The sequence below is a fragment of the Pristiophorus japonicus genome, chromosome 5 (assembly GCF_044704955.1).
Source record: "Pristiophorus japonicus isolate sPriJap1 chromosome 5, sPriJap1.hap1, whole genome shotgun sequence".
Classification (NCBI taxonomy): domain Eukaryota; kingdom Metazoa; phylum Chordata; class Chondrichthyes; family Pristiophoridae; genus Pristiophorus; species Pristiophorus japonicus.
The window spans coordinates 295,962,806-295,987,633 of record NC_091981.1 but is presented as its reverse complement, the minus strand read 5'-3'; the positions used below and the strand labels follow the sequence as shown (position 1 = coordinate 295,987,633).

The 24,828-nt window shown below is 46.1% G+C and overlaps 1 protein-coding gene across 2 annotated transcripts in view; it reads right to left on the bottom strand.

The window, feature by feature from the left end:
- The window catches only part of LOC139264773 (diacylglycerol O-acyltransferase 1-like), a 155,605-nt gene that overhangs the window by 34,303 nt on the left and 96,474 nt on the right, over positions 1 to 24,828 (bottom strand). For both annotated transcript variants that reach the window (XM_070881889.1, XM_070881891.1), the window contains exons 3-7: positions 13,719 to 13,759; positions 10,314 to 10,399; positions 9,558 to 9,610; positions 5,444 to 5,549; positions 4,205 to 4,333 (exon numbers count right to left, since the gene is read on the bottom strand). In XM_070881889.1, the coding sequence (XP_070737990.1) occupies positions 4,205 to 4,333; positions 5,444 to 5,549; positions 9,558 to 9,610; positions 10,314 to 10,399; positions 13,719 to 13,759 (415 nt within the window). The remainder of the gene's footprint in view (positions 1 to 4,204; positions 4,334 to 5,443; positions 5,550 to 9,557; positions 9,611 to 10,313; positions 10,400 to 13,718; positions 13,760 to 24,828) is intronic.

Genomic DNA, 24,828 nt, shown 5'->3' with positions numbered 1-24,828 from the left:
GAAGGATGTTTCCAGTGGGGTTCCGCAGGGCTCAGTACTGGGTCCCTTGCTTTTTGTGGTATATATCAATGGTTTAGACTTGAATATAGGGAGTATGATTAAGAAGTTTGTAGATGATACTAAAATCGGCTGTATGGTTGATAATGAAGAAGAAAGCTGCAGACTGCAGGAAACATAGAAAATAGGTGCAGGAGTAGGCCATTCGGTCCTTCGAGCCTGCACTGCCCATTCAATATCATGCAACTTCAGTACCCCATTCCTGCTTTCTCTCCATACCTCTTGATCCCTTTAGCCGTAAGGGTCACATCTAACTCCCTTTTGAATATATCTAACGAACTGGCCTCAACAACTTTTTGTGGTAGAGAATTCCACAGGTTCACCACTCTCTGGGTGAAGAAGTTTCTCCTCATCTCGGTCCTAAATGGCTTACCCCTTATCCTTAGACTGTGACCCTTGGTTCTGGACTTCCCCAACATCAGGAACATTCTTCCCGCATCTAACCTGTCCAGTCCAGTCAGAATTTTATATATTTCTATGAGATCCCCTCTCATTCCTCTAAATTCCAGTGAATACAAGCCGAGTCGATCCAGTCTTTCTTCATCTGTCAGTCCTGCCATAGGAAGATATCAATCATAGGAAGATAGGAAGATGTCAGGTGGGCAGAACAGTAACAAATGGAATTCAATCCGGAGAAGTGTGAGGTAATGTATTTGAGGGCAGCTAGCAAGGAAATGGCAGAACACGGAGAAGTGTAGAGGAACAAAGGGACCTAGAAGTGCACGTCCACAGATCCTTGAAGGTAACAGACCAGATAGATAAGGTGGTTAAGAAGGAGTGGCAAGAGTTTGTAGAGGGAAGTGACTGGGGCCCAGGAGGCGCGCGAGTTTGGGGCCCAGAAGCAGCATGGACCAGCCCACACTGCGATATGTGTGCGCGCTAGGTCTGTGCAGCAGAGCTGGTCTCCAGTCGTCTTGGTCAATCCTTGCCACTGGACCAAGACCTAGCTCTGTCAAGCCTGTGTGGTGGCTGATGTGCAACAGCCACAACACGTTAAAAAAAATCCACACACAGGCATCTTCCACCCTTCAGGATGCAGTTCGGGATCTGGAATATTAGGTCCTTCATTGAAACACCTGTGAACTCATCCCTTTTTGGTGTGGAAGCAAGTGATCGTCGCTTCGAGGGACTGCCTATGATGATGATTCTATGCCTCGGCTAATAAAGGCAAGAGCGGGGGGGGGGGGGGGGGGGGGCTTATGCTTGAACTGTCGGCTACTAGTTCGGCCACTAGTTAGGCCACAGCTAGAGTACTGCGTGCAGTTCTGGTCACCGCATTATAGGAAGGATGTGATTGCACTGGAGAGGGTGCAGAGGAGATTCACGAGGATGTTGCCGGGAGTGGAGAATCTTAGCTACGAGGACAAATTGGATAGGCTGGGTTTGTTTTCCTTAGAACAAAGGAGGCTGAGGAGACACCTCATTGAGGTGTATAAATTATGAGGGGCCTAGGATTAGTGGATAGAAAGGGCCTATTTCCCTTAGAGAGGTCAACAACCAGGGGGTATAAATTTGAAGTAAAGGTTTAGCGGGGATTTGAGGGAAAATGTCTTCATGCAGAGGGTGGTGGGGGTCTGGAACTCACTGCCTGAAAGGGTGGTAGAGGCAGAAACCCTCACCACATTGAAAAAGTACTTGGATGTGCACCTGAAGTGCTGTAACCTGCAGGGTTACGGAACTCGAGCTGGAAAAAATGGGATTAGGCTGGATAGCCTCTTGTCGGCTGGCACGGACACGATGGGTTTAAATGGCCTCCTTCTGTGCTGTAAATTTCTATGATTTTATACCCATTCCCCCTTTTCAAACAACTATCCAATTCCCTTTTAAATGAATTCATGGACTTTGCTTCAACGACGGTTTGTGGTGGAGAATTTCACATTGTGAGCACACTCTGTGTAAAGAAGCCTCCACTTTAATTATTTGTGATTATCCATATTGGTGCCCTTGCCTTACCAACTAGTGGAAACATTATCAATATTTATCATAACCATTCAGAATCCTGAAGGCCTGTATTAGGTGGCCCCTGAATCGTGGCAGGCCAAACCATCTCTGTAACCATCTCAGATTCCAATCTCTACTGCACTTTTCCTCATTGCTTTTATAACTCCAACCTACTCAAGGTATTGTACAAGTTCAACATTAGCTGTTTGCTTTTGTATCCTGCACTCCAGGTACAAAACCAAGGCATCAGTTTGCCTTTTCATGTGCTCTACCTGTACATAAGAAATAGGAGGAGTAGGCCATACAGCCCCTTGAGCCTGCTCCGTCATTTAATACGATCATGACTTATCACGGACTCAGCTCAACTTCCCCGCCCGCTCCCCATAACCCTTTATCATTATCATTTACGAAACTGTCTATTTGTCTTAAATTTATTCAATGTCCAGTTTCCACAGCTCTGAGGCAGCGAATTCCACAGATTTACAACCCTCAGAAGAAATTTTTCCTCATCTCTGTTTTAAATGGGTGGCCCCTTATTCTAAGATCATGCCCTCTAGTTCTAGTCTCCCCCATCAGTGGAAACATCCTCTCTGCATCCACCTTGTCAAGCCCCCTCGTAGCCTTATACGTTTCGATACGATCGCCTCTCATTCTTCTGAATTCCAGTGAATAGAGGCCCAATCTAGTCAATCTTTCCTCGTAAGTCAACCCCCTCATCCCCAGAATCAACCTAGTGAACCTTCTCTGAACTGTCTCCAAAGCAAGTATATCCTTTCGTAAATATGGAAACCAAAACTGCACGCAGTATTCCAGGTGTGGCCTCACCAATATAGATGTAGCAAGACTTCCCTGCTTTTATACTCCATCCTCTTTGCAATAAAGGCCAAGATACCATTGGCCTTCCTGATCACTTGCTGTACCTGCATACTATCCTTTTATAAATTTATAAAGCACCTTTAACATAGTATCGAACATCCCAAGGTGCTTCACAGAGGTGTAATCAGACCTAATGGATGCAGAGACGAAGAAGTCATTGGGATGGGTGACCAGGTTTGGAGGGGCCTCCCAGGCATGGGGTCTAGACGGCTGAAGACAGTGGCGGGGCAAAGTGAGAGCGAATGCACAATGGGCCAGAGCCAGAGGAAGAGAGTTCATATGGGGGGGCGGGAGGCAGGGAGGGGGGCATGGATGTTGTAGATCTGGAGGAATTTACAGAGATAAGGAAGGACAAGACCATGGAGCGATTTAAGCATGAGATTGAAGCGCTGGGCGACTGGGAGCCAATGTAAATTAGCAAGGTTGATGAGGGAGCGAGCGGTGAATTAAGATGATTTATTTTTGATGGAGAGGATTTGGGGCTGGAAGTTCAACTCGGGGTCGATTAGGATAAGGTTGTGAACAGTCTTGTTCACTCTGAGACAGGGGTCGGGGTCGGGGATGGAATAGGCGGCATGGATACAATATCTGTGGCGGGGACTGAAGACGATGGCTTCAGTCTTCCCAATGTTTAACTGGAGGAAATTGCAGCTCATCCAAGACTGGATATCGGACAAGCAGCCCGACAGTGAAGAGGTCAAGAGAGGTGGTGGAGGGGTGGAGCTGGGCGGTCACATACAGGTAGCCAGAGGATGGAACACTGCTGGAAGCATCTTTTAAGGGAAAATTAAATCAATATTTGAAGCAGAGGGAAATACAGGGCTATGGGGAGAGTGCAGTTAGTGCTGTGGTAGTAGTTTTTCCAATCACTTGGGGGGGTCGAGGCAGAGGAAAGAGAAAGACAAACCCAAAAAGGAGAATTACCCCGGGCCACAATTACATAACTGCTGTAGCTGCAGGGCCCTGGGAGCTGGTCACTGGTCAACCACTGAGCAGGAGAAATTGGATACTTGTGTATTTTTTTATGTGGTCTTTGCTCGGTTTCATGAGAGCATGGGGGATCTGGAGAGCACACTTTTAGCATCCCTACTTGAAACCTTTGTTGGATCAACGTTTCCCACAGGACAATAGGGACTATACTTCAAAAGTATCCCAGTTCTGATGAACTGACATCGACCCGAAACGCTAACTCTGTTTCTCCCTCTCCACAGATGCTTCCTGACCTGCCGCGTGTTTCCAGTGTTTTCTGTTTTTATGGTTGTAAAGCACGCTGGGACGTCCGGAGGTCATGCAAGGCACTATATAAACGCAACTTTTTTTACGCACTCACCTGACATAGACCTCGACAGCGTCTTTACTTTGGCTCTGCTCAGTTCCCTGCTCCATCGGTTTACGTCCTTGTACGAGTAGAGCTTGAGGAACTGGATGGTGTAGCACATCAGGGCCATCACAGCACCAACTGCAAAACAAGAGAATGTCAACTCCCAACCTGTTTACATACCACAATCGCACATCACTCAGCTGCCAGACTGTAAATGTCCTTTATCTCGTGCCTCCACAAATTGCATTTTAACCACTGTGCATCTCAGCCTCGAGCCGCAGCAACTCTCCTGCTTCTAATACCTCAAAAACAAATGAATCCTTTGTGTGTCATTGGTCAGTTCAGAGACAAAGCAGCCTGCTTGATTGGCACCCCATCCACCACCTTCAACACTCACTCCCTCCACCACCGGCACACCGTGGCTGCAGTGCGTACCATCGACAAGATGCACTGAAGCAACTCGCTAAGGCTTCTTCAGCAGCACCTCCCAAGCCCGCGACCTCTACCACCTAGAAGGACCAGGGCAGCAGGCGCATGGGAACACCACCATCTCCACGCAAGTCACACACCATCCTGACTTGGAAATATATCGCCGTTCCTTCATTGTCGTTGGATCAAAATACTGGAACTCCCTCCCGAACAGCACTGTGGGAGTACCTTCATCACACGGACTGCAGCGGTTCAAGGCGGCGGCTCACCTCCACTTTCTCAGGGGCAAATAGGGATGGGCAATAAATGCTGGCCTTGCCAGCGACGCTCACATCCCAGGAACAAATTTTTTTTTTTTTTTTTTTTAAATGCTCAAAATGCAGCGAGCTGTGAGCCTGGCTATGTTACAGGTGAGGGTCAGTTTCGATGGACCAAACAACCTTTCCGAATGTCAGTGGATTAGCATTGTCAAAAATTCCAGAAATGGTTGAGCCTTTTTCTGAGGGAGAAGGAAGTACGATTCATGGACCTTGTGAAATGTTGCCCGAAATGATCAAACTCAATCCTCGCAACGGATCGACTCTCTCGCTCTAGTAGTTATACACAAAGGTAAGAGCAGTTACTTTGAATGAAAGATTACTATCCTTGGAATGGCTTGGTTGTTTTGTGGCAATTAGTTTTTCAAATGACAGGGCTTCTCCACAGAATCCAAAACCGAATTTGGTGGGTTCTCAAATGGTGTTAAAGTAAGATGGGCCTCTTTCCTGCCTCCACCCCCCCCCCCCCCCCCATCCCCCAACCGTTGTCCCCTGTGCTCACCTGGAGTTATTGAGGTGACCATTAATATAACCGCTGCCGGGAAGAAGAGAATCGTGATCAGGTTAAGTGTGTGCAAGAGCAGCCCAAACCTCTCAGACAAATCATCCTGTGGTGGGGGGGGGGGGGAGAAACAACAACAACAGGTCAAGGATAGACTTCTTCTCAACGTGATCATAATTACAAGCCGAACACATTTTAGGACCATTTAAAAAAAAAATAATCAGACTTCCCTGCATGTGTTCAATGAGTGTTTGGATAGCCCAGAAAACTACCGTGATAGGATTCAATGCTATGAGACCACAGCTCAAATCTTGGATTCCTAAGCAGGAAATAAGCTTTGAGTGGCAACATTTATAATTGTGATGGTACCTTCAGAAGAAGCTCCACGTGAAGAATACAGCCCCAGTCCATTACGCATTAGATGCCAGCCACGTCTCCGTGGTGGCTATCTCGCCCGAGTCAGAGGAGTGGAGCTTGAGCCCACAATCTTCTGACTCTCACGAGATTGCCACCACAAAGGTTGGGCCTATACTCACTGGAGTTTAGTATACTTAGAGGTGATCTTATTGAAGCATATAAAATTCTGAGGGGGCTTTACAGGGTAGATGCAGAGAGGATGTTTCCTCTCGTGGGGGAATCTAGAACTAGGGGGGGGCATAGTTTCAGAGTAAGGGGTCGTCCATTTAAAACAGAAATGAGGAGGAATTTCTTCTGAGAGGGTCGCGAATCTTTGGAATTCTCTACCCCAGAGAGCTGTGGAGGCAGGGTTATTGAATGTATTTCAGGTGGAGATAGACAGATTTTTGAAAGGGAATCAAGGGTTATGGGGAGCAGGCAGGGAAGTGGAGTTGAAACCAGGATCAGATGAGCCATGATCTTATTGAATGGCGGAGCAGGCTAGAGGGGCCAAATGGCCTACTCCTGCTCCTATTTATGTTCTTATAGCGCCTTTCACAACCACCGGACGTCCCAAATCCCACTGAAGTACTTTTAAAGTGTAGTCACTGTTGCAATGTAGGATACGTGGCAGCCAATTTGTGCACAGCAAGCTCCCACAAACAACAATGTGATGATGATCAGAATCTGTTTTTAGTGATGTTGGTTGAGGGATAAATTGTTGGCCATGGCACCGAAGATCACATTGCTGTTTGTCGGATCTGGTCACATTTCCCTACAATACAGTGACTACGCTTCAATGGCGATAAAGCGCTTTGGGACATCCAGGTCTTGATAGGCACTACATAAATGCAAGTTCTTTCTTGCTCAGGGATCTACAGACCTTTAATTTAATTTTCCTATTTTGCTTCCCTTGTTACATCGCTCTTCCCTCCCATCACACCCCCAAAAAAAGCAGCCATCATGCAGCAAGGGTATTTCATAGGATTATGTTTTCCAAAAAAAAAGAGGACACTGTAGCACCAAGACTATACGGGGAATTTGAAAAGTACGAGGGCATCCAGAAACGCTGGTCTAGTGTTGCAGGAGACACAGAATGCAGGCAAGTATCTTTCCACAAGATGAGGAAAGGAGAAGTCGTCAGAAAGTGCGGTTGGCACACTCCTTTAGCAGGTTGCAGCATCTGATTGCAGAGCACGAGGCCCAAGAGCAGGCTGTCCACTTTTTTAGCTGCAGGTAGTTCCATAGCACAGCAAACTCAGAGGCGTTAGGACAATACTGAGGGATGCTTACTCAGTAAAAGGATTGGGTGGCATAATGGGTTTTAGTACCATCGCTTCACTCTGGAACTGGGGTTCGAATCCAGACTGAAACATTAAATTAGCAGGATCTTGTGAAATGAGTTATGTTAAGTCATTTCACTAGTTTACAAGTCCCTAATACAAATATATCCGGTGTAAGAATTGCAAATTGTGCGCGGTTGGGTATCTACTGAAGCTAAATAATCTCAGGTTTCCCTGCACTTGTGACGGGTTAAAATCAGAATAAAATCACCTCTCTATACAGTGTCAATGCACTACCACTCCAGCCTTGCAAATTATCAGAATACAATCGACACAGAATACTTTGATCTGGAACAATCGCAGTTTGCTGAGGAAAGAGGGCTGTGGGAGGGGTTACCACCTGCCAAGTTCTCCACTGGACAGGGCAGTTTTTGAGCACGTTGCCTGGATTTAATGGAGCCCAGGTGTCAGCCTTCCCACTTATTGCACCGCGGAGAAGTTAGAATTAGAGGCTTTCAGGACGTGATCAGAATGCAAGCACTGATCCCATCCCGTTCCTTTACCCCGCCGCTGTCCTATCCCAGGGCGACCAGATTCCCAGGAATGATGCTCTGTATTCCGCAGGGTCTCCGAATTTTCCACACAGCTGGTGTGTCCAGTTGACCTACTCTGGCTGTGTCCTGCAGCACACGGAAGGAATGTTATTCAAAACCTACCCCTGCTAGAAAGGCAGGTGCTCAAACAATGGCAGCGACAAGCCGAGTGGTTAAAATAAAGAGCAAAGGATGCATAACTTACACGTCACACCCCAACGGTTTATACACAGATTCAGATTAAATGCAGCAATCACACAGAATATGCATCTTAAATCATTTTTATTCTTACGGTTCTGTTGAGCCACAGATCGGGAAGGTTCCCGATTTAATACCCGGACAGTGCTGCTGAACTCTGAGCTAGTGTTATTATGTCAGGATATGGACGATACTGACAAGAGAAGCATTTCTTGCCAATTCCTAGTTGCCCCAAGAAAGTAGCGGTGGGCCTTCTTTTGAACTGTAGCAAGTGTACAAATGAGTGGTGCCTAGGATTCGTCAGTGGGCACAAATAGTCAGCCACATACTGTGGAGACTTGAGTCATGTGCGGACCAGGTCGGGGTGGGCAGGTTCCCTTCCCTAAAGGACATTAATGAAACCAGCAGTTTTCATGGTTATCTTGGTCTAGTTCCAGCCCACAGATAGTCAGATTTACTGAATTTAATTTCATAGCTTGCTGTACTAGCATTTGACCTCATGACCTCTGGGCTGCTTGTGCAGTACCATAATCACTTGGCATACTGTAGCCTGGGCAAACGGCAAGGGATTTAAAACATTTTTATTTATTCGTTCACAGGATGTGGACGTCGCATTTATTGTCCGTCCCTAATTGCCCGTGAGAAGGTGGTGGTGAGTTGCCTTCTTGAACCGCTACACTCCGTGTGGTGCAGGTACTCCCATAGTGCTGACTTTCTCGTAGCAGTTTGGTACAACTGACTGGCTTGTTGGGCCATTTGAGAGGGCAGTTAAGAGTCAACCACATTGCTGTGTGTCTGGTAAGACCGGGAAGGATGGCAGATTTCCTTTGCTAAAGAACATTAGTGAAGCAGTTGGGTTTTTCCGACAATCCGGTAATTTAATGGTCACCATTAATGATACTGGCTTTTTAATTCCAGATTGATTTAATTAACTGAATTTAAATTCCGTGGTGGGCTCTGAACTCACATCTCGAGATTAATCCAGACCTCTGGATTACGAGTCCAGTGACATAACCATTATGCTACTGTACCCCTGATGGGTACTATGATTGGCCACAAGTGCCCGAAACACTAGATGAGAGGGAGATTTGGTTGTGGAAAGAGAAAGAATGACCAGGATTCCTCCTCCTGATTGCTTTCTAGTAATCCTGCCTCAAAATGTCGGCATGGATATTGGGTAAGAACAGGATCAAGCTCAGCTGCGATGCCCCCACACAGTCAAACTGCATGTCAACATTCACGGCCACGGTTTCCACACAATGAACAATGGCCATTTGGGGAAAGTACTGGAGGGGTGTCCATACTCTGTGGAACTGTACTTGGACAGTTTTAGAACAGATACTCCTGTGAAGTGCGTTGGAACATTTTACTATTTTAAAGACACTATATAAATATAAATTGTTATTGAGATTGGCTAAAGCAAGACTTGTTGCTTTTCAGGCATCTGATCGGAGAGGACTGACTTGCTTCGACACAGGGCAGTGACTCATGTTGGCGGCTAACATTCCCCAACTAACAGGGAACCCGTTTGTCCAGCTCTACAAGGCAGCTTCTCCGGTAGTCTCACCAGCACTAATGACTCTAACCAAACATGGAAACACAGGTGCACTCTATCCTTCAGGAAAAAGAAAACTACAAACTCACCATAGCCATTCTCCTCTCAATCTGCAGTGTCACAATTACAAAAGCATTCGAGACTGGGGAATATAAAGAGGTCTGTTAAATCACAAACAGTAAGTAGAGAGAGAACGATATACACTAGTGAATATCTGGGTGAAATGATACACTGACAGTAACGCCATCCTTTGCTGCCAATCATTTCACTTTACCGTTCCACTTCCTCCCCAGTCACTAAACACAAAATCTGTCAGTCTTAGTGAAGGCAAGGCATGAGGTAGAACCCCAAAACAAACACTAATCCACCAACTGCAGGGTGAGGGAAGGGCGAGGAGATTACATAGTTATATAATAGGAACGGCGAGTACAATGTGAATATAATAGTTGGATTCGAACCACTCGCAACTTTAACTTTTGAAAGAGGATTTCAGGGGCTAGAAATTTAAATCGAAGAACACATCAGGGAACAAATTCAAAATGAGGAGATCGGCAGTAAGAAGGTTAGTAGAGTTGTAGAGTAAGTTATCAGAAAAGAGCATTATGTGGACAAGTTAAATGGGCTTGAGACAATGAGCCGTTCTGGCTTCTAAACATTCTCAGTGAGTCGTGCTGAAACGAGAACTAAACCAGCGAAGTGCTGTCAGTGCAGAATTCCTCTGAGCTTAACCAATGGCAAATGACTTTAACTTAACGACTTTAATTTAACCACTGGAGGGCTGGAAACCACGAGGGAGTGGAAGAGGCTCAGAGGAACAAGACACTTCCCCAATGAGGGATACTCACCGATTATAAGACACAAAGCAGGCCAACTGTAGGGATCCTTCAGGAACAGCGAGACTACTTGGATCGGATCCACTAATATACCATACCTGCAATTTAAAAAAAAAGGATAAATATCACTTTTTTAAAAAATTGGTAAAAGTTTTTTTTTTAAAAAGTGATTTTCTGTATTAAATTCAGGTCAAACTTTGAGGTAACGGCCCTATTGCAACTTAAGAGTTTAAAAGCTGGCACACTCAGTAACTCCCCCCCACCCTCCCTCCCCAAACAAAATGAAATATTTGTTCCAGCCTGGAAGCCCCCGCTTCCACCCAGGGGCCGTTGCCCAGACAATTTCACTGCATATGGTAAGATTACCTCCCGAGGAGCTCTTAGCTTTACATAAACTAATGACATGGGTACAGTCGCGTAACAGTTATGTTACTGGACCTGTAATCCAGAGCTGTGGACCAATAATCTGGAGAAAGTGAGTTCAGATCCTACCATGGTAGTTTGAGAACTTGAATTCAAAACATCTGGAAATAAAAAGTAGCAGTAAAGGTGACCAGGCAGCTGTCGTAAAAACCCAACTGGTTCACTCCTGTCCTTCAGGGAAGGAAACACGACGTCGTTACCGATAATGAAGGTCCTGCACAGCCAACTTTTAATCAGAAAGGCCGTGTATGTGCGCTATTTTGAACGGTCCGCGTAGCCCCAAACATATTTACAAGGAGCACTGATCCTTACCCAGTCTGGCCGATACGCGACACCAGTACCACCTCTGTGAAGTGGCCCAGCGAGCCACCCATTTGTACCAAAGCCACAGTGGCCCAGCGCCACTGTCTCGGGCAACGAGGGATAGGCAGTAAATTTGAATTTAATGCAATTAAAAAAAAACAGCATCTTGCCATGTTGCCAATCAAGTTATTTTATGATGCATGGGGAAGGAGGGGAGTGATGGGGGGGGAGAGGGGAAGAAATAAAGAGAGGCCACCCCCCCACAAACAAAAGGATGATTGTTTTTTTTACAAGCACAATTAACTGACTGCAAAGTACATTAGGGAAAGCCGATGAGATGCTAACTAACATTAAGCAAAGTGTTTACTGCACGGCTCTCTATTTTGACAGGCTTTCAATCACACCTTTTTATTGCAGCTTGCTGGGAAAATGCTTAAACATGGGCTTCTGGAGTGTGAAGGCAAAGGGAGTGTCTGCAGCGAAGTGATCATTGTGCAAGCTGCTCACTCTACACTGCAGCTTTGAAAGTGCAGTATGATCCCAGTTTCTCATTTACATAAATGACCTGGATTCACATTTGCAGATGAGAGCCAACTAGAAGGGCAGTGGGTTTGGAGGGAGCGGAATGCGGTGAACAGCAACAACCTCTATTTATATAGCACCTTTAACATCGAAAAACACCCCAAGGCGTTTCACAGAAAAGTAGAGGTAATTCAAAGCGGAGATAGAGGGAATATTAGGATAGGTGATCAAAGGCTTGGTTAAAGGGGTCGGTTTTAAGGAGAGTCATAAAGGAGGAAAGAGAGTGGCACAAAATGTGATGGTGGTCAGAACGGTAGATGAAATTTCATGCAGTCAAGTCTAAACTGCTGCATGTAGATAGGTAATACACACACTCCCTGAATGGAGCTTAAATAGCCAAGAATGAAGTTGAAAGACGCTTGGGCGTCTTAATAGATTCAACACTAAACCAATGCAGAGCAACAATCAACCAAGCCCATGGGATGTTGAACTACACGGCCAGGATAGTCGAACAGAGGTCAGAGGAGTTCATGACCAAACTTGATAGTGTTGGGGTTCGGTCACACCTTAAATACCAAGTGCAGCTTTGGTCATCAAAAAGTGAGACACACTGAAATGTTGGAGGCAGTGCAGAGAAGAGCCACGAGAATCTAGCTGTCGATCTATTTTATGTAATGAGTGAATAAGATTTGAAGGATCAATAATGAGGGCACAGATTTAAGGTGATTGTCAAAAGAGCCAGAGGCGACAAGTGGTTAGGATTTGGAATGCATTACTCGATAGGGCGGTGGATACAGATTCAAAGAGAATTGGATAAATACTTGGAGAAAAAAATTGCAGGGATATGGGGAAAGAGTGGGAGGGTGGGAATAACTGGATTGTTCTTTGAAAGAGTCAGCGCAGACTCGATGGGTCGAATGGCCGCCTTATGTGCTGTACTAATATAGAATCATATGGCACAGGAGGCAGCCATTCAGCCCATCAAGTCCGTGCCGGCTCTCTGCAGGAGAATTTCCACTCTTCCCACACCCCCGCCCTTTCCCGGTAGCCCTACAAATTGTATCACGTTGTACTTTTCTGCATTAAATTTCATCTGCCACATGCCCGCCCATTCCACCAGCCTGTCTGTCCTCTTGAAGTCTATCACTCCCCTCCTCACTGTTCCATGATTCTGTGATTCTATGACGCTGAACCCTAAGGTTTGAAATCAGAGATGTGAAGAAAGACGGGAGAGACTGGGGCTTTTCATCCTATAATGGAGGTGTCCGAGATGGGATCTTGTATAGAAGATTAAGGCTATATACCTGGAATATTACCTCAAATTAAACTTCGTAATTGGACTAGGCGACAGGAATTAATACTAGCAACAGGTAATTTTAGAATGGAGATCAGGAAATTCCGCTTCACACAAAGATGGACTGATGTGTGGAACAATTAGTGGTGGTAAAGCCCTGGAATCATTAACGGGACAAGGGGAGTTAGTACTTGATTCATCCAGGGAGAACGCAAGATGGGGCATAATCTCAGAATAAGGGGCCGCCCATTTAAAACTGAGATGAGGAGGAAATTCTTCTCTGAGGGTTGTAAATCTGTGGAATTCGCTGCCTCAGAGAGCTGTGGAAGCTGGGTCATTGAATAAATTTAAGATAGAGACATACAGCTTCTTAACCGATAAGGGAATAAGGGGTTAAAACGGCACACCCTTTCTCGCAGGGATATTCTCCCAGTGTCCTGGCAAATGTTTATCCCTCAACCAACAACTAAAACAGATAATCGGATCATTGAACCTGCTATATTTACTTTAGATTCAAGTACTTTTACCCGTTTCCACACTCCTCAATCCTGCTTCTCAGTTATTTACATACTAGATTTTCTATGGTAGTTTACGGAGGGGGTTGGGGGGGTTTGAGAAGTTTTGTTCTCTTCCTCCCACATAGTTATTTGTAAACTTTGAGCCCAGTGGCGAAATAAATAGGGTTGATGTGGAGCATCCTGGGATAGGGTGATTCCACAGCTTCCATTGTGCATTGAATTGGGAACAGAAACTCGAGCTGAACACCAACCCCCAAGTTCAGACCCTTTATTGATGTCCTCCCCCTCGAATATCTAACAATTGTTTACAAATCAACCCCTGCAAGGGTATGAAGAAAAAAAAACAGCAATACTTACTTAATGAGGTTCTCTAGGAAAAGACGGGCATTGCTCAAAATCTGCAAGAAAATTAAAAATTGGTTACACAATTTCTGTTGCTAATTTGATGACCATACTAAAATCTACAGCTACCCAATTTGTACAAAATTCCTAATCTAAGAACATAAGAAATAGGAGCAGGAGTCGGCCATTTGGCCCCTCGAGCCTGCTCAGCCAGTCAATAAGATCATGGCTGATCTGATCTTGGCCTCAACTCCACTTCTCTGCCCTCTCCCCATAACCCTCAACTCCCTTATCTTTCAAGAATCTGTCTATCTCCGCCTTGAATATAGTCATTGACCCAGCCGACCACAGCTGTCTGAGGTAGAGAATTCCACAGATCAGAAAAGAAAATGCTCATCTCTTTCTTAAATGGGCGGCCCCCTATTCTGAAACTATGTCCTCTAGTTCTAGATTCCCCCACGAGGGGAAACATCCTCTCTGCATCCACCCTGTCAAGCCCCCTCAGAATCTTATACGTTTCAATAAGATCTCCTCTCATTCTTCTAAACTCCAATGAGTAGAAGCCCAACCTGCTCAACCTTCCCTCATAAGGCAACCTTCATCTCAGAATCAATCTAGTGAACCTTCTCTGAACTGCCTCCCATGGAAGTATATCCCTCCTTAAATAAGGAGACCAAAACTGTACGCATTACTCCAGGTGTGGTCTCACAAACACTCTGTACAGTCGTAGCAAGACTTCCCTGTTTTTAAAATAGTACATGTCTCCCACAATTAAACCAGATTTCAAATATCAGCGCATAAGTCAACCCATCGACAGAACTCACTGAGGAACGCAGGAACAGGAGGAGGCCATTCAGCCCCTCGAGCCTGTTCCGCATTCAATCAGATCATGGCTGATCTGTATTGCAACTCTATCTACCTGCCTTGTTCCAAAAACCTAATAACCTTACTGTAGTATATGTAGGCACCTTTAGTAATGACTCCACGAGGCAGAGTATGATACTTAAACTGTGTAGACCTGCAGTCCTTTATTTGCAGCTCCTGAGTGATGACAACAAGCTGAGAGTTCCCTTTTATACTGGGTTACCTGCCGTGTGCAGGCAACCCTTAGGTCTCCAGCAGCAGCACCCCCTGGTGTACAGGCAAGGTGTGTCCAGTGTAAGGGTATATTCAGTGTTGCATAATAGTGTTACAGTCATCACACCGTAAACAGGCATGCATACACAACACTTACCTAACAAAAATAACCCAAAGCCAGCTGTGCATTTTAAAAGTTTGATTTGGTTCACTTGCACAATTGCTGAATCAGCAAAGCTCCAGTATAAGATCCTGCTCAATCATCGACAAAAGCTGGCAAAGGCCCACCGATGAAAGGCACACCATCGTAATCAGAAGGTTGGGCAGCTTCTCTCCCCACCCACACCTCTCCATTTTGTAAAGCAAATACATTGCAGCTGGATAATCGTACTTCTTCAGTCTCCATTTTTCTTCTGCCTCCGAAATACTTTTTGAGACCTTTTACTACATTAAAATACAAGGTTAAGCTATTAGTGACTTTCAATGGAACATGCCAGGGAAGACTGTGGGTGTTACCTGTGGTGGGGGAAGGTCAGTTTTATCATTTGTCCTACAACATTTTTGGGAAAGACATACAGGTCCTTTAAATATATTTTCATGCATAGTGTATTCATGCAAGTTTCTATATGGGGGGGGGGGGGGGAAGATGGTGAGGGAATGAGTGGGTATGAGTCAATAGGAAGTTATGGTGCTAATGAGCTAGCTTTGATATAGTTTCCCCACAGACTATGGATCATGTGTAATGTCTCGAATATCGATAAATTACTTGCATGCATTGGCCTCTGTATTTAAGGGGAGGTGGGGGGGGGGAAAAGAGAGGAGTGTTCGGACCAGCAAAGGGAAGGAGGGAGATCACTGGGCAGATGGCTTGGAAATGCAGGTTGGTTTGGGGGCAGTGGCTGATCACGGTAGAAGATTTGCTTGAGGGACCAGGGGAGGGGGGGTCGTGTTACGCAATTATTAATTTTTCTTCCCCCCCACCCCCACCTTCGTTGTTTGGGGGAGGGCATGTACAACAGTACAAGTAGACTGCCAGAAAAGTAACACACTCAAACAGCTTACATGAGCGACCAACACCAGCGAACTATAGAGGAAAGATTGGAGATGCTGGGTCTCTTTTCTTTGGAACAGAGGAGGCTGAGGGGAGATCTGATTGAGGTGTATAAAATTATGAGGGGCTTGGATTTCCTTGGCGGAGGGGTCAACGACCAGGGGGCAGAGATTTAAGGTAATGGGAGGGGGGGGGGGGAAGGTTTAGAGAGGCAATGAGGGGAATTTTTTTTAATCCAGAGAGCGGTGGGGGTCTGAAATTCACTGCCTGAAAGGGTGGTAGAGGCAGAAACCCTCACCACATGTAAAAAATACTTGGCTGTGCACCTGAAGTACTGTAACCTACAGGGCTACAGACCTAGATCTGGAAAGTGGGATTAGGCTGGATAGCGCTCTTGGTCGGCTGGCACGGACCCGATGGGCCAAAATGGCCTCCTTCCGTGCTGTAAATGTCTGTGATTCTATATTCGCCAAGGTATCCATTGCAGACCTGAATTTGCAACACTCACACAAAAGTTTAAACGTCCACCATCTTAAGAACGAATGTGCATGTAAAATGTTGAGCCTTGGCGTTAGGCTCTAGAGCAGGAAATCTTAGAAACAAGAAAGTACCATTTAGCCAAACGAGTCAGTCACTTTTTCCACTGATCAACCCCGTTACGCAACATATCCTCAATCCCTCTTGCACCCCTCTCCCCAGAGATACATTCAGTTGTCTCTTGAATTTATTTGTCACTTACTTCAATTCCCTTCCCTGCTAACCTATCCCACATATCTTACTACTTAGGTAAAAAAAAAGTGCTGCCTGACCTCCGATCATATGTTCAATGCCCAATGCCGACATTCAACCTGTGACCCCCTAGTCCTTGAAAACTTCAACACAGAGAACAACTTGCTTGAATCAGTTTTGATCACTCTTTTCATAATCCATGAAAACTTCCAGTAGGGCCATCAGCTGTGAGGGGAGGCACTGCGCCACCCAAACTGCTGGAGGGGTAGGAGGGGTAGGTGGGGAGGGGAGATAAGGCGGGGGAGGTAGAAGGAAGAGGAGTGGAAGAGACGAAAAACTGAAACGGTAAGAGGCCAAAGTGGCCACAGAATCACCCCCTTAAAAAATGCAACGGCTTATTACAGCCTTTTATTAAATGCGTCTAAAATCAATCCACTATATATCACACTATTAGGGTGTTTTTTAATGTGATATCCAAGGTACGCACTAACAGACCACAGGAGGTACGGAGGGGAATTGGATTGCCTCGTGCATAAATCCAGACACAAAGGTCTGTCAAATCTTCAACACACACACGGGGTAAACATTTATCTACGCTGCCGACGTGCTGGAAGTCAACAGTACACACCAGTGAAAACCAGTTCATATAAACTGCACCATGCTCAAAACACCACATTTGGAACGCCGCAAAACCAAGTGGTATCAAGGGTCAGTTGTAATCCAGCTGAATGTTTTGTTAATGTGGTTTTAAATTAGCTTGAGATTAGTCCCTTATAAGTGGGTTGTTCTGTGGATAACTCCACACTAAAACAGAGCGTGGGAGCGTTTAGCCTTCTCTTTAAGCCACTGACTGGTGACGCTGGGTTTGGGGAGGTGCAGGGATGGGGAGTATTGTGATGGTGGGGTTAGGAGGTTAGGCATACTGTGGTTTAGAGTGACATTTATAATACTGCTCAATTTCCCCCTCTCCACCAGGGGAGGCAGGTAAAGGAACTTTGTGTTCCTTAAACCAGGGAAACAAACGGCCCCCAACTAGCTAGTTTGAAAGCGGCATTGCCAGAAGCCTGGCAGCAGGTTTCTCCACCTTCTTGATCACGGATTAGTGAAGGACATGTGGAGTCGAGGGAAGATAAACGCACTCAAGTGCTCCCCAAATTGAGCACCCCTGTCCTCGTGCTCACATCCAGTGAATCAGCTGCAGCCAGCGGCTCACCATGTGGGAAGCTCCAAGTACTAACCCATGCAACGTTGCAGCGAAACATGTCCCATATGTTTTGAATGCAAGCATTCGAGGTTCTGCAAGTATCTAAAACAAGGCTGAGGGGTTTTTTGGGCCAGTGTTTTTCGAAGCCTCCATCATCATTAATAGTGCTACAATTAGCAGAGGTTGCAGTGTTAGAATGGGAATGCCCTAAATGTAAATTGGGGAAGAACCCATGTTGTATTGGGAGATTATAAACACATGCAACAAGCTTACACCCTGTGACCTTTACAATCTGAGCCAGGCCGGTCTTGCCCCTTGGAATCATAGAATAGTACAGTACAGGAGGAGGCCATTCGGCCCATCGAGTCTGCACCAGCTCTATCAAAGAGAAATCCAGTTAGTCCCACTATCACGACAATTTGTTCTCCAAGTATTTATCCAATTCCCCTTTTGGAGGCTACTACTGAATCTGTATCCACAACCCTATCAGGCAGTGCTTTCCAAATCCTAACTCGTTGCGTAAATTCTTTTTCCCTCTGGCTCTTTTGCCAATCTGCGCCCTCTGGTTATAGACCCTTCAGCCATTGGAAACCGTTTCTCTTTATTTCCTCTATGGAATTCCTTCTTCACTGGTTCACTGTCCTTGGGGGAAGGGATCGAACTCCTCAGCTGGTCCGGCTACACGCGTCTCCACAGTTCTTTGCCCGACTCCCGATGCCCTCAGGGCAATTAGAGATGGGCAATAAATACTAGAGACGTCCAGATTGCTAAGAATTAAAACAAACTGAGCAGCAATGGTTATCCATCATTGAATATATTTCATTTATAATTAAAAAAAAAAAAGGACAATGAAGGAAATGGCAGGAAAATACATCGAGTCTTCAATGGGTTCGACAATCCCGTGGGGAACAGATCTGTACCAGAAGGCAACTTCTGACTGGCTCACAGGTCAAACAAGCACAAGGCTGTGTGATGGAACTGAAACAGATGCAAAGGGAAGGCCAATCTCCCAAAATAAACTGCACTCCGGCAAAGGCAGTGGGGGTGGCCCGGCTACACAGGGATTCGACAATCCGGTAGATTGATATTCAAGGACATTCATATCCTCGGAGCAAAACGAGCCCAGAACTCAATTGCTGGATTAACTGACTACCCAAGTACTAAACTAAAAAAACAAGTTACTTAATAGCTCCCACTCACATTTTAAAACCATTAAAAATTCATTGCAGTAATTAAAGCTTCAGAATGCACTCACTGTAATTAAGCACACAAGCATTTAAGTAGCGAAACTTCAAGGTAATTTTCATCCTCACAGCCTAGTCTCAGACCAATATTGTATACGGAAATTGCCCCAAAATAATAAACTATCAGCAAGTTACATAATTATGAAGAACCTCAACCTTTAACACAGTAAAATGTGCCAAAGAGTTGGATTTTAAGGAGTGTCTTAAAGGAAGAGAAAGCGGTAGAGGCACAAAAATGTCTAGTGAGGGAATTCCAGAGCTCAGGCTGAGGCAGCTGAAGGCATAGCCGCCAATTGTTGGAGAAAGGGAAAGCGGGGATGTGTGAGAGACCAGAATTGGAGAAGCGCAGAGATCTCGGAGCGTTGTAAGGCTGAAGGATGTTGGAGATGGGGGGGGGGCGAGGCCCTGGAGGAATTTGAAAACAAGGATGAGAATTTTAAAATTGAGGTGTTGCTGGAGCGGGAGCCAGTGTTGGTCAGCGAGCACTGGGGTGATGGGTGAATGGGACTTGGTGCGGATATGGAGAGCAGAGTTTTGGATGAGCTCAAGTTTACGGAGGGTGCATGGTGGGAAGCCACACAGGAGAGCTTTGGAATAGTGGAGCCTAGAGGTAACAAAGGCATGGATGAGGGTTTCAGTAGCAGATGAGCTGAGGCAGGGGCGCAGTCGGGCAATGTCAGAGGTGGAAGTCGACAGCCTTGGTGATGGAGGGGTTATGGGGTTGGAAACTCATCTCGGGGTCAAATAGGACATCAAGGTTGAGAAGGATCTGGTTCAGTCTGACAGTTTAGGAAGAGGGATGGAGTCGATAGCACTCTCATTGGAGTCTAAAGGTTGTGGGTTCAAAACCCATGCCGGAGACTGGAGGACAGAGTCGAAGCTGGCACTCCAGTACTGTACTGAGGGAGTGCTGCGTTGTTGGGAGTCTTATCAATAAGACTTTAAACCAAGGCCATGTCTAAGTCAGGTGGGTGTAAAAGATCCCATGTCCCTATTTCGAAGAGGAGCTGGGGAGTTATCCTGAAATCGTTGCCAACATTTATCCCTCAACTACCATCACCGTCTTTAACGTAGTAAAACCTCCCAAGGCACTTCACGGGAGTGTTATAAAACAACATTTGACACCAAGCCAAAAAGGAGATATTAGGGCAGATGCCCAAAGGTTTGATCAATGAGGTTGGTTCTAAGGAGCATCTTAAAAGGAGAGAGATTATCTGGCCATTTATCTCATTGCTGAGTGAATCACAATAGTTTATATTGTGTAGGTTTGATTGTTGATGAACCCTTTTGTTTCAAGCTATTTTTCAAAGTCCTTCTATCTGTACGGAATCACTGGGCAGTGTTATTTTTCCATCTGAGGCGATGACCAACATGCTGAGAATCTGTCCAAGAAGTGATTCATCGTGATTGAGTTACTAATCCAAAACCAGCCGAGAAGATAGATGTAGAGTAAATCTACTTATAGATACTGCAGTCCAGCTGGAAACACCATGTTGGGGAAAATCCAGAGCTAAAACTGTCGGTGCCCTTCAGATGGTTGACTGAGCTATCTAAAAGGTGCTGTGCAAGGATGAGCAGGGAGTTCGCCTGGTTTCATGGCCATCATTCTTTCCTCCACCAACAACAGATAACTGGCCATTCATTTTCTTTGTTTGTGGAATCTTTCTATGCATCGATTGGCCATATAACAGCCACTATAATTCGGAGCGATACACTGGACTCGCTTGATTTCCACTCTTGCCTATCCAATCGGAACCAGAGGATCTCCAGTCATGTATTCTCTTTCCACCCCTGCAGTCTCCCAATGATCCTTGACCCCTTCCTCTTCTAAAACAAAATCTAAGCCGACACTCCAGTGCACTGTCGGAGGTGCCGTCTTTCGGATGAGACGTTGAACCAGGTGGACGTAAAAGATCCCATGGCACTATTTTGAAGAGCAAGGGAGTTATCCCCAGTGTCCTGGCCAATATTTATCCCTCAATCAACATAACAAAAACAGATTATCTGGTCATGATCACATTGTTGTTTGTGGGAGCTTGCGAATTGGCTGCCGCATTTCCTATATTACAACAGTGACTACACGCCAAAAAGTACTTCATTGGCTGTAAAGCCCGTTGAGATGTCTGGTGGCCATGAAAGGCACTATATAAATCCAAGTCTTTCCTTCGAAATGCTGCCCCTCAGTGACATTAAAGACCCCAAGTTGTGCTTTCAATGACATATCCTCTTCATCACAAAGACTGCTTCCTTGCACCTCCAATACTGGCCTTCTCTGCTCCTGCCTCTGCAAAACTGTTGAGACCTTTCCTAAAACCCACCGATTTGGCCAAACATCGAGTCGTCCCTCCCAGTATCTCCTTTAGCTTGGTGCTGTTTTTTGTCTGATTACGCCTCTGTAAAATGTCCTGGACGTTTTTCTACATTAATGATGCTTGTATAAATGCTAGTTGTTGTGTCTTTCCACCCCCACCCCCCGCCCCCCACTTGTCCTTGGGATGTGGGTGATGCTGGTAAAACTACATTTATTATCCATCCCTCATTGCCCTAAGGTAATGCTGGTGGCAGGCTCACTGCCTGAACCGCTCCAGTCCTTTTACTGATGCTCCCACAATGGTGCGGAGATGGGGAATTCCAGGATTTTGACTGAGTGATAAAAGAATAGCAATACACTGTCCATCCAAATCAACAAAGGAGGAATGGAAACATATGTCCAAGTGCGTGACTTGGAGGGGAACTTGGGAGGTGCTGCTCCCATGATTTTGCTTCTCTGGCCCACCTCAGTAGCAGAGGTCGTAGGGCTGAGAGGTGCTGTTAAAATAAGCTTGGTGAACTGGACAATATAAATTCAAGTCCTTTTCTGACCAGTGAGACCTCAGTTCGACAATATTGTGCAAGGCAGTCTCAAGATAAAATGGCAGAACTCAAAGCTTTATAAAAATGATAGTTTAGGTTTGCCCCCTTACAGCCTAAATTATGTAACCAGGAAGTCAGTCCTCCTTCTTAGGTGGTCCCTCGTATCGAGGATGACTTGCTTCCACACCAAAAAGGGGATGAGTTCACAGGTATTTCAATGAAGGACCTAATATTCCAGATCCCGAACTACATGTTGAAGGGTGGAAGATGCCTGTGCGTGGATTTTTTTAACGCGTGGTGGCCGTTGCACACCAGCCACCACACGGGCTTGACGGAGCTAGGTCTTGGTCCAGTGACAAGGATTAACCAAGATGACTGGAGACCTGCTCTGCTGCACGGACCCAGTGTGCACACATATCGCAGTGTGAGCTGGCCCGTGCCCCGAACTCACGCCTCCCCTGGGACCCGATCACGTCATTCTACAATCTCTCGTCGCTCCTTCGCCCAGACCTCGCCGCTCCCTCGACGCCCCTTCCACATCTGACCTTTGCTCTAAAGCGTCTTCCCAGATAATGATGGTTTGCAGTGCTCAGCCATCCCATAAACAAAAGACAGTAACTAAAATATTTATTTCAGGCCCTGGGGTAACTTTGGGGCTTGCCTATAATTAGTTGCCCCCTTCTTTTGATAGTTTGTTGAAAGGTTTCACAGTGCAGCAACACGAGTTGTAAACTTGTTCTGTATCAGCTGATCTGGATTGTGATCTGGATTATGGTGAAGTCCAATTCAGTCGCCCTCCTTCAAGTCGTCGCCCTCCTGATCCGGCTCACGTTGCACCTTGCAGTGGCATGCCTCCACGCCACTCCTCTTAAGGCCCCAAGCTGCCGCTGGTGTTTCCTAAGATGATGTTAAGAGTTGTTGCCATTGCCGAGTCTTTTCAAACTCATTGGTGAACAACAGAGCGCTGGAGGTGGTCAGACAGGGTCATTCAGGGTTGCAGATGGAAGGTCAGCTGATACAGAACAAGTTTACAACTCATGTTGCTGCACTGTGAAACCTTTCAACAAACTATCAAAAGAAGGGGGCAACTAATTACAGGCAAGCCCCAAAGTTACCCCAGGGCCTGAAATAAACATTTTAGTTACTGTCTTTTGTTCATGGGATGGCTGAGCACTGCAAACCATCATAATCTGGGAAGACGCTTTACAGCAAAGGTCAGATGTGGAAGGGGGAGTAGAGGAGCAGCAGGAAGGGAGAATACATTCCATTCAGCGATTCTATTCTGGAGCGGAACTAAACTACAGAACCAGTGGGAAGCTGTTCAACCTTCGCCGTCTCCAGGCCAGGTCCAAGACCACTCCAACCTCTGTCGTCGAGCTACAGTACGCGGACGACACCTGCGTCTGCACACACAGAGGCTGAACTCCAGGACATAGTCGACGTATTTATTGAGGCGTACGACAGCATGGACCTTACGCTAAACATCAGTAAGACAAAGGTCCTCCACCAGCCTGTCCTCGCCGCACAGCACTGCCCTCCAGTCATCAAGATCCATCACTTCCCTTATCTCGGGAGCCTCCTATCATCCTATCAACAAAAGCAGGCATTGACGACGAGATCCAACACCGCCTCCAGTGCGCCAGTGCAGCCTTCGGCCGCCTGAGGAAAAGTGTGTTTGAAGACCAGGCCCTCAAAACTGTCACCAAGCTCACGGTCTACAGGGCTGTAGTAATACCCGCCCTCCTGTATGGCTCAGAGACATGGACCATATATAGTAGACACCTCAAGTCGCTGGAGAAATACCACCAGCGATGTCTCCGCAGGATCCTACAAATCTTCTAGGAGGACAAACATTAGCAGGCCAGCATTGAAGCACTGAACACATTTGATCAGCTCTGCTGGGCAGGCCACATAGTTCGCATGCCAGACACGAGACTCCCAAAGCAAGCGCTCTACTCGGAACTCGTCCACGAGCCAAGGGTGGGCAGCGGAAACATTACAAGGACATCCTCAAAGCCTCCCTGATAAAGTGCAACATCCCCACTGACACCTGGGAGGCCCTGGCCATAGACCACCTAAGTGGATGAAGTGCATCCGGGAGGGCGCTGAGCACCCCGAGAATCGTTGCCGAGAGCATGCAGCGGAAGGAGCGTGCGGCAAATCAGGCTCTCTGCCCACCCTTTCCCTCAACGATTATCTGTCCCACCTGTGACAGGGACTGTGGTTCTCGTATTGGACTGTACAGCCACCTAAGAACTCATTCTAAGAGTGGAAGCAATTCTTCCTCGATTCCGAGGGACTGCCTATGATGATGATCTGTAGAAGAGAAGAGAGCGTTATCACTGCCAGCTAAAACACCTCAGTGACCAGTTCACTGTGCAGGTAAAGTTCTGGAGCCAGATTCCTCATTTGTCGCAAAGCAGGAGCAGTAACAATGGGCTCAAGTTTCGGCTCGAGTTGCTCCTTTTTTTTTTTGGAGCAACTAGTTTAGAATGGAGTATCTTAGAAATTGCAATTCTCGGCATTTAGTTTGCTCCAATTCTAGTGAGTTCGAATAGTTTAGTTTTAGAACAGTTTTTTTCCAAAAGGGGGCGTTACCAGCCACTTACGCCTGTTTTGCAAGTTTAGGCAGCGAAAACTTACTCCAAACTAAACTTAGAATGGAGTACGTGTAGATTTTTGCACGCTCAGAAAAACCTTGCCTACACTTTATACATTGGGCACAAGGAATGAGATATGTGGGGGGGTGGGGGAGGAAAGAGGGGAGGGAAGTTTACAAGCATTCAACACTTCACATTTACAGATAAAGAGGCATCATCAATAATAAATAAATCCCCCAAAAATTTATTAAAAATTAAAATAAAAAATCAATAAATTAAAAATTAAAAGTTTCTACTCACCTACTGCAGCACCGGGAGCCCTCCAACAGCCCCCCCACAAGAGATGCCGGGCGGGCGGGCCCCGCCG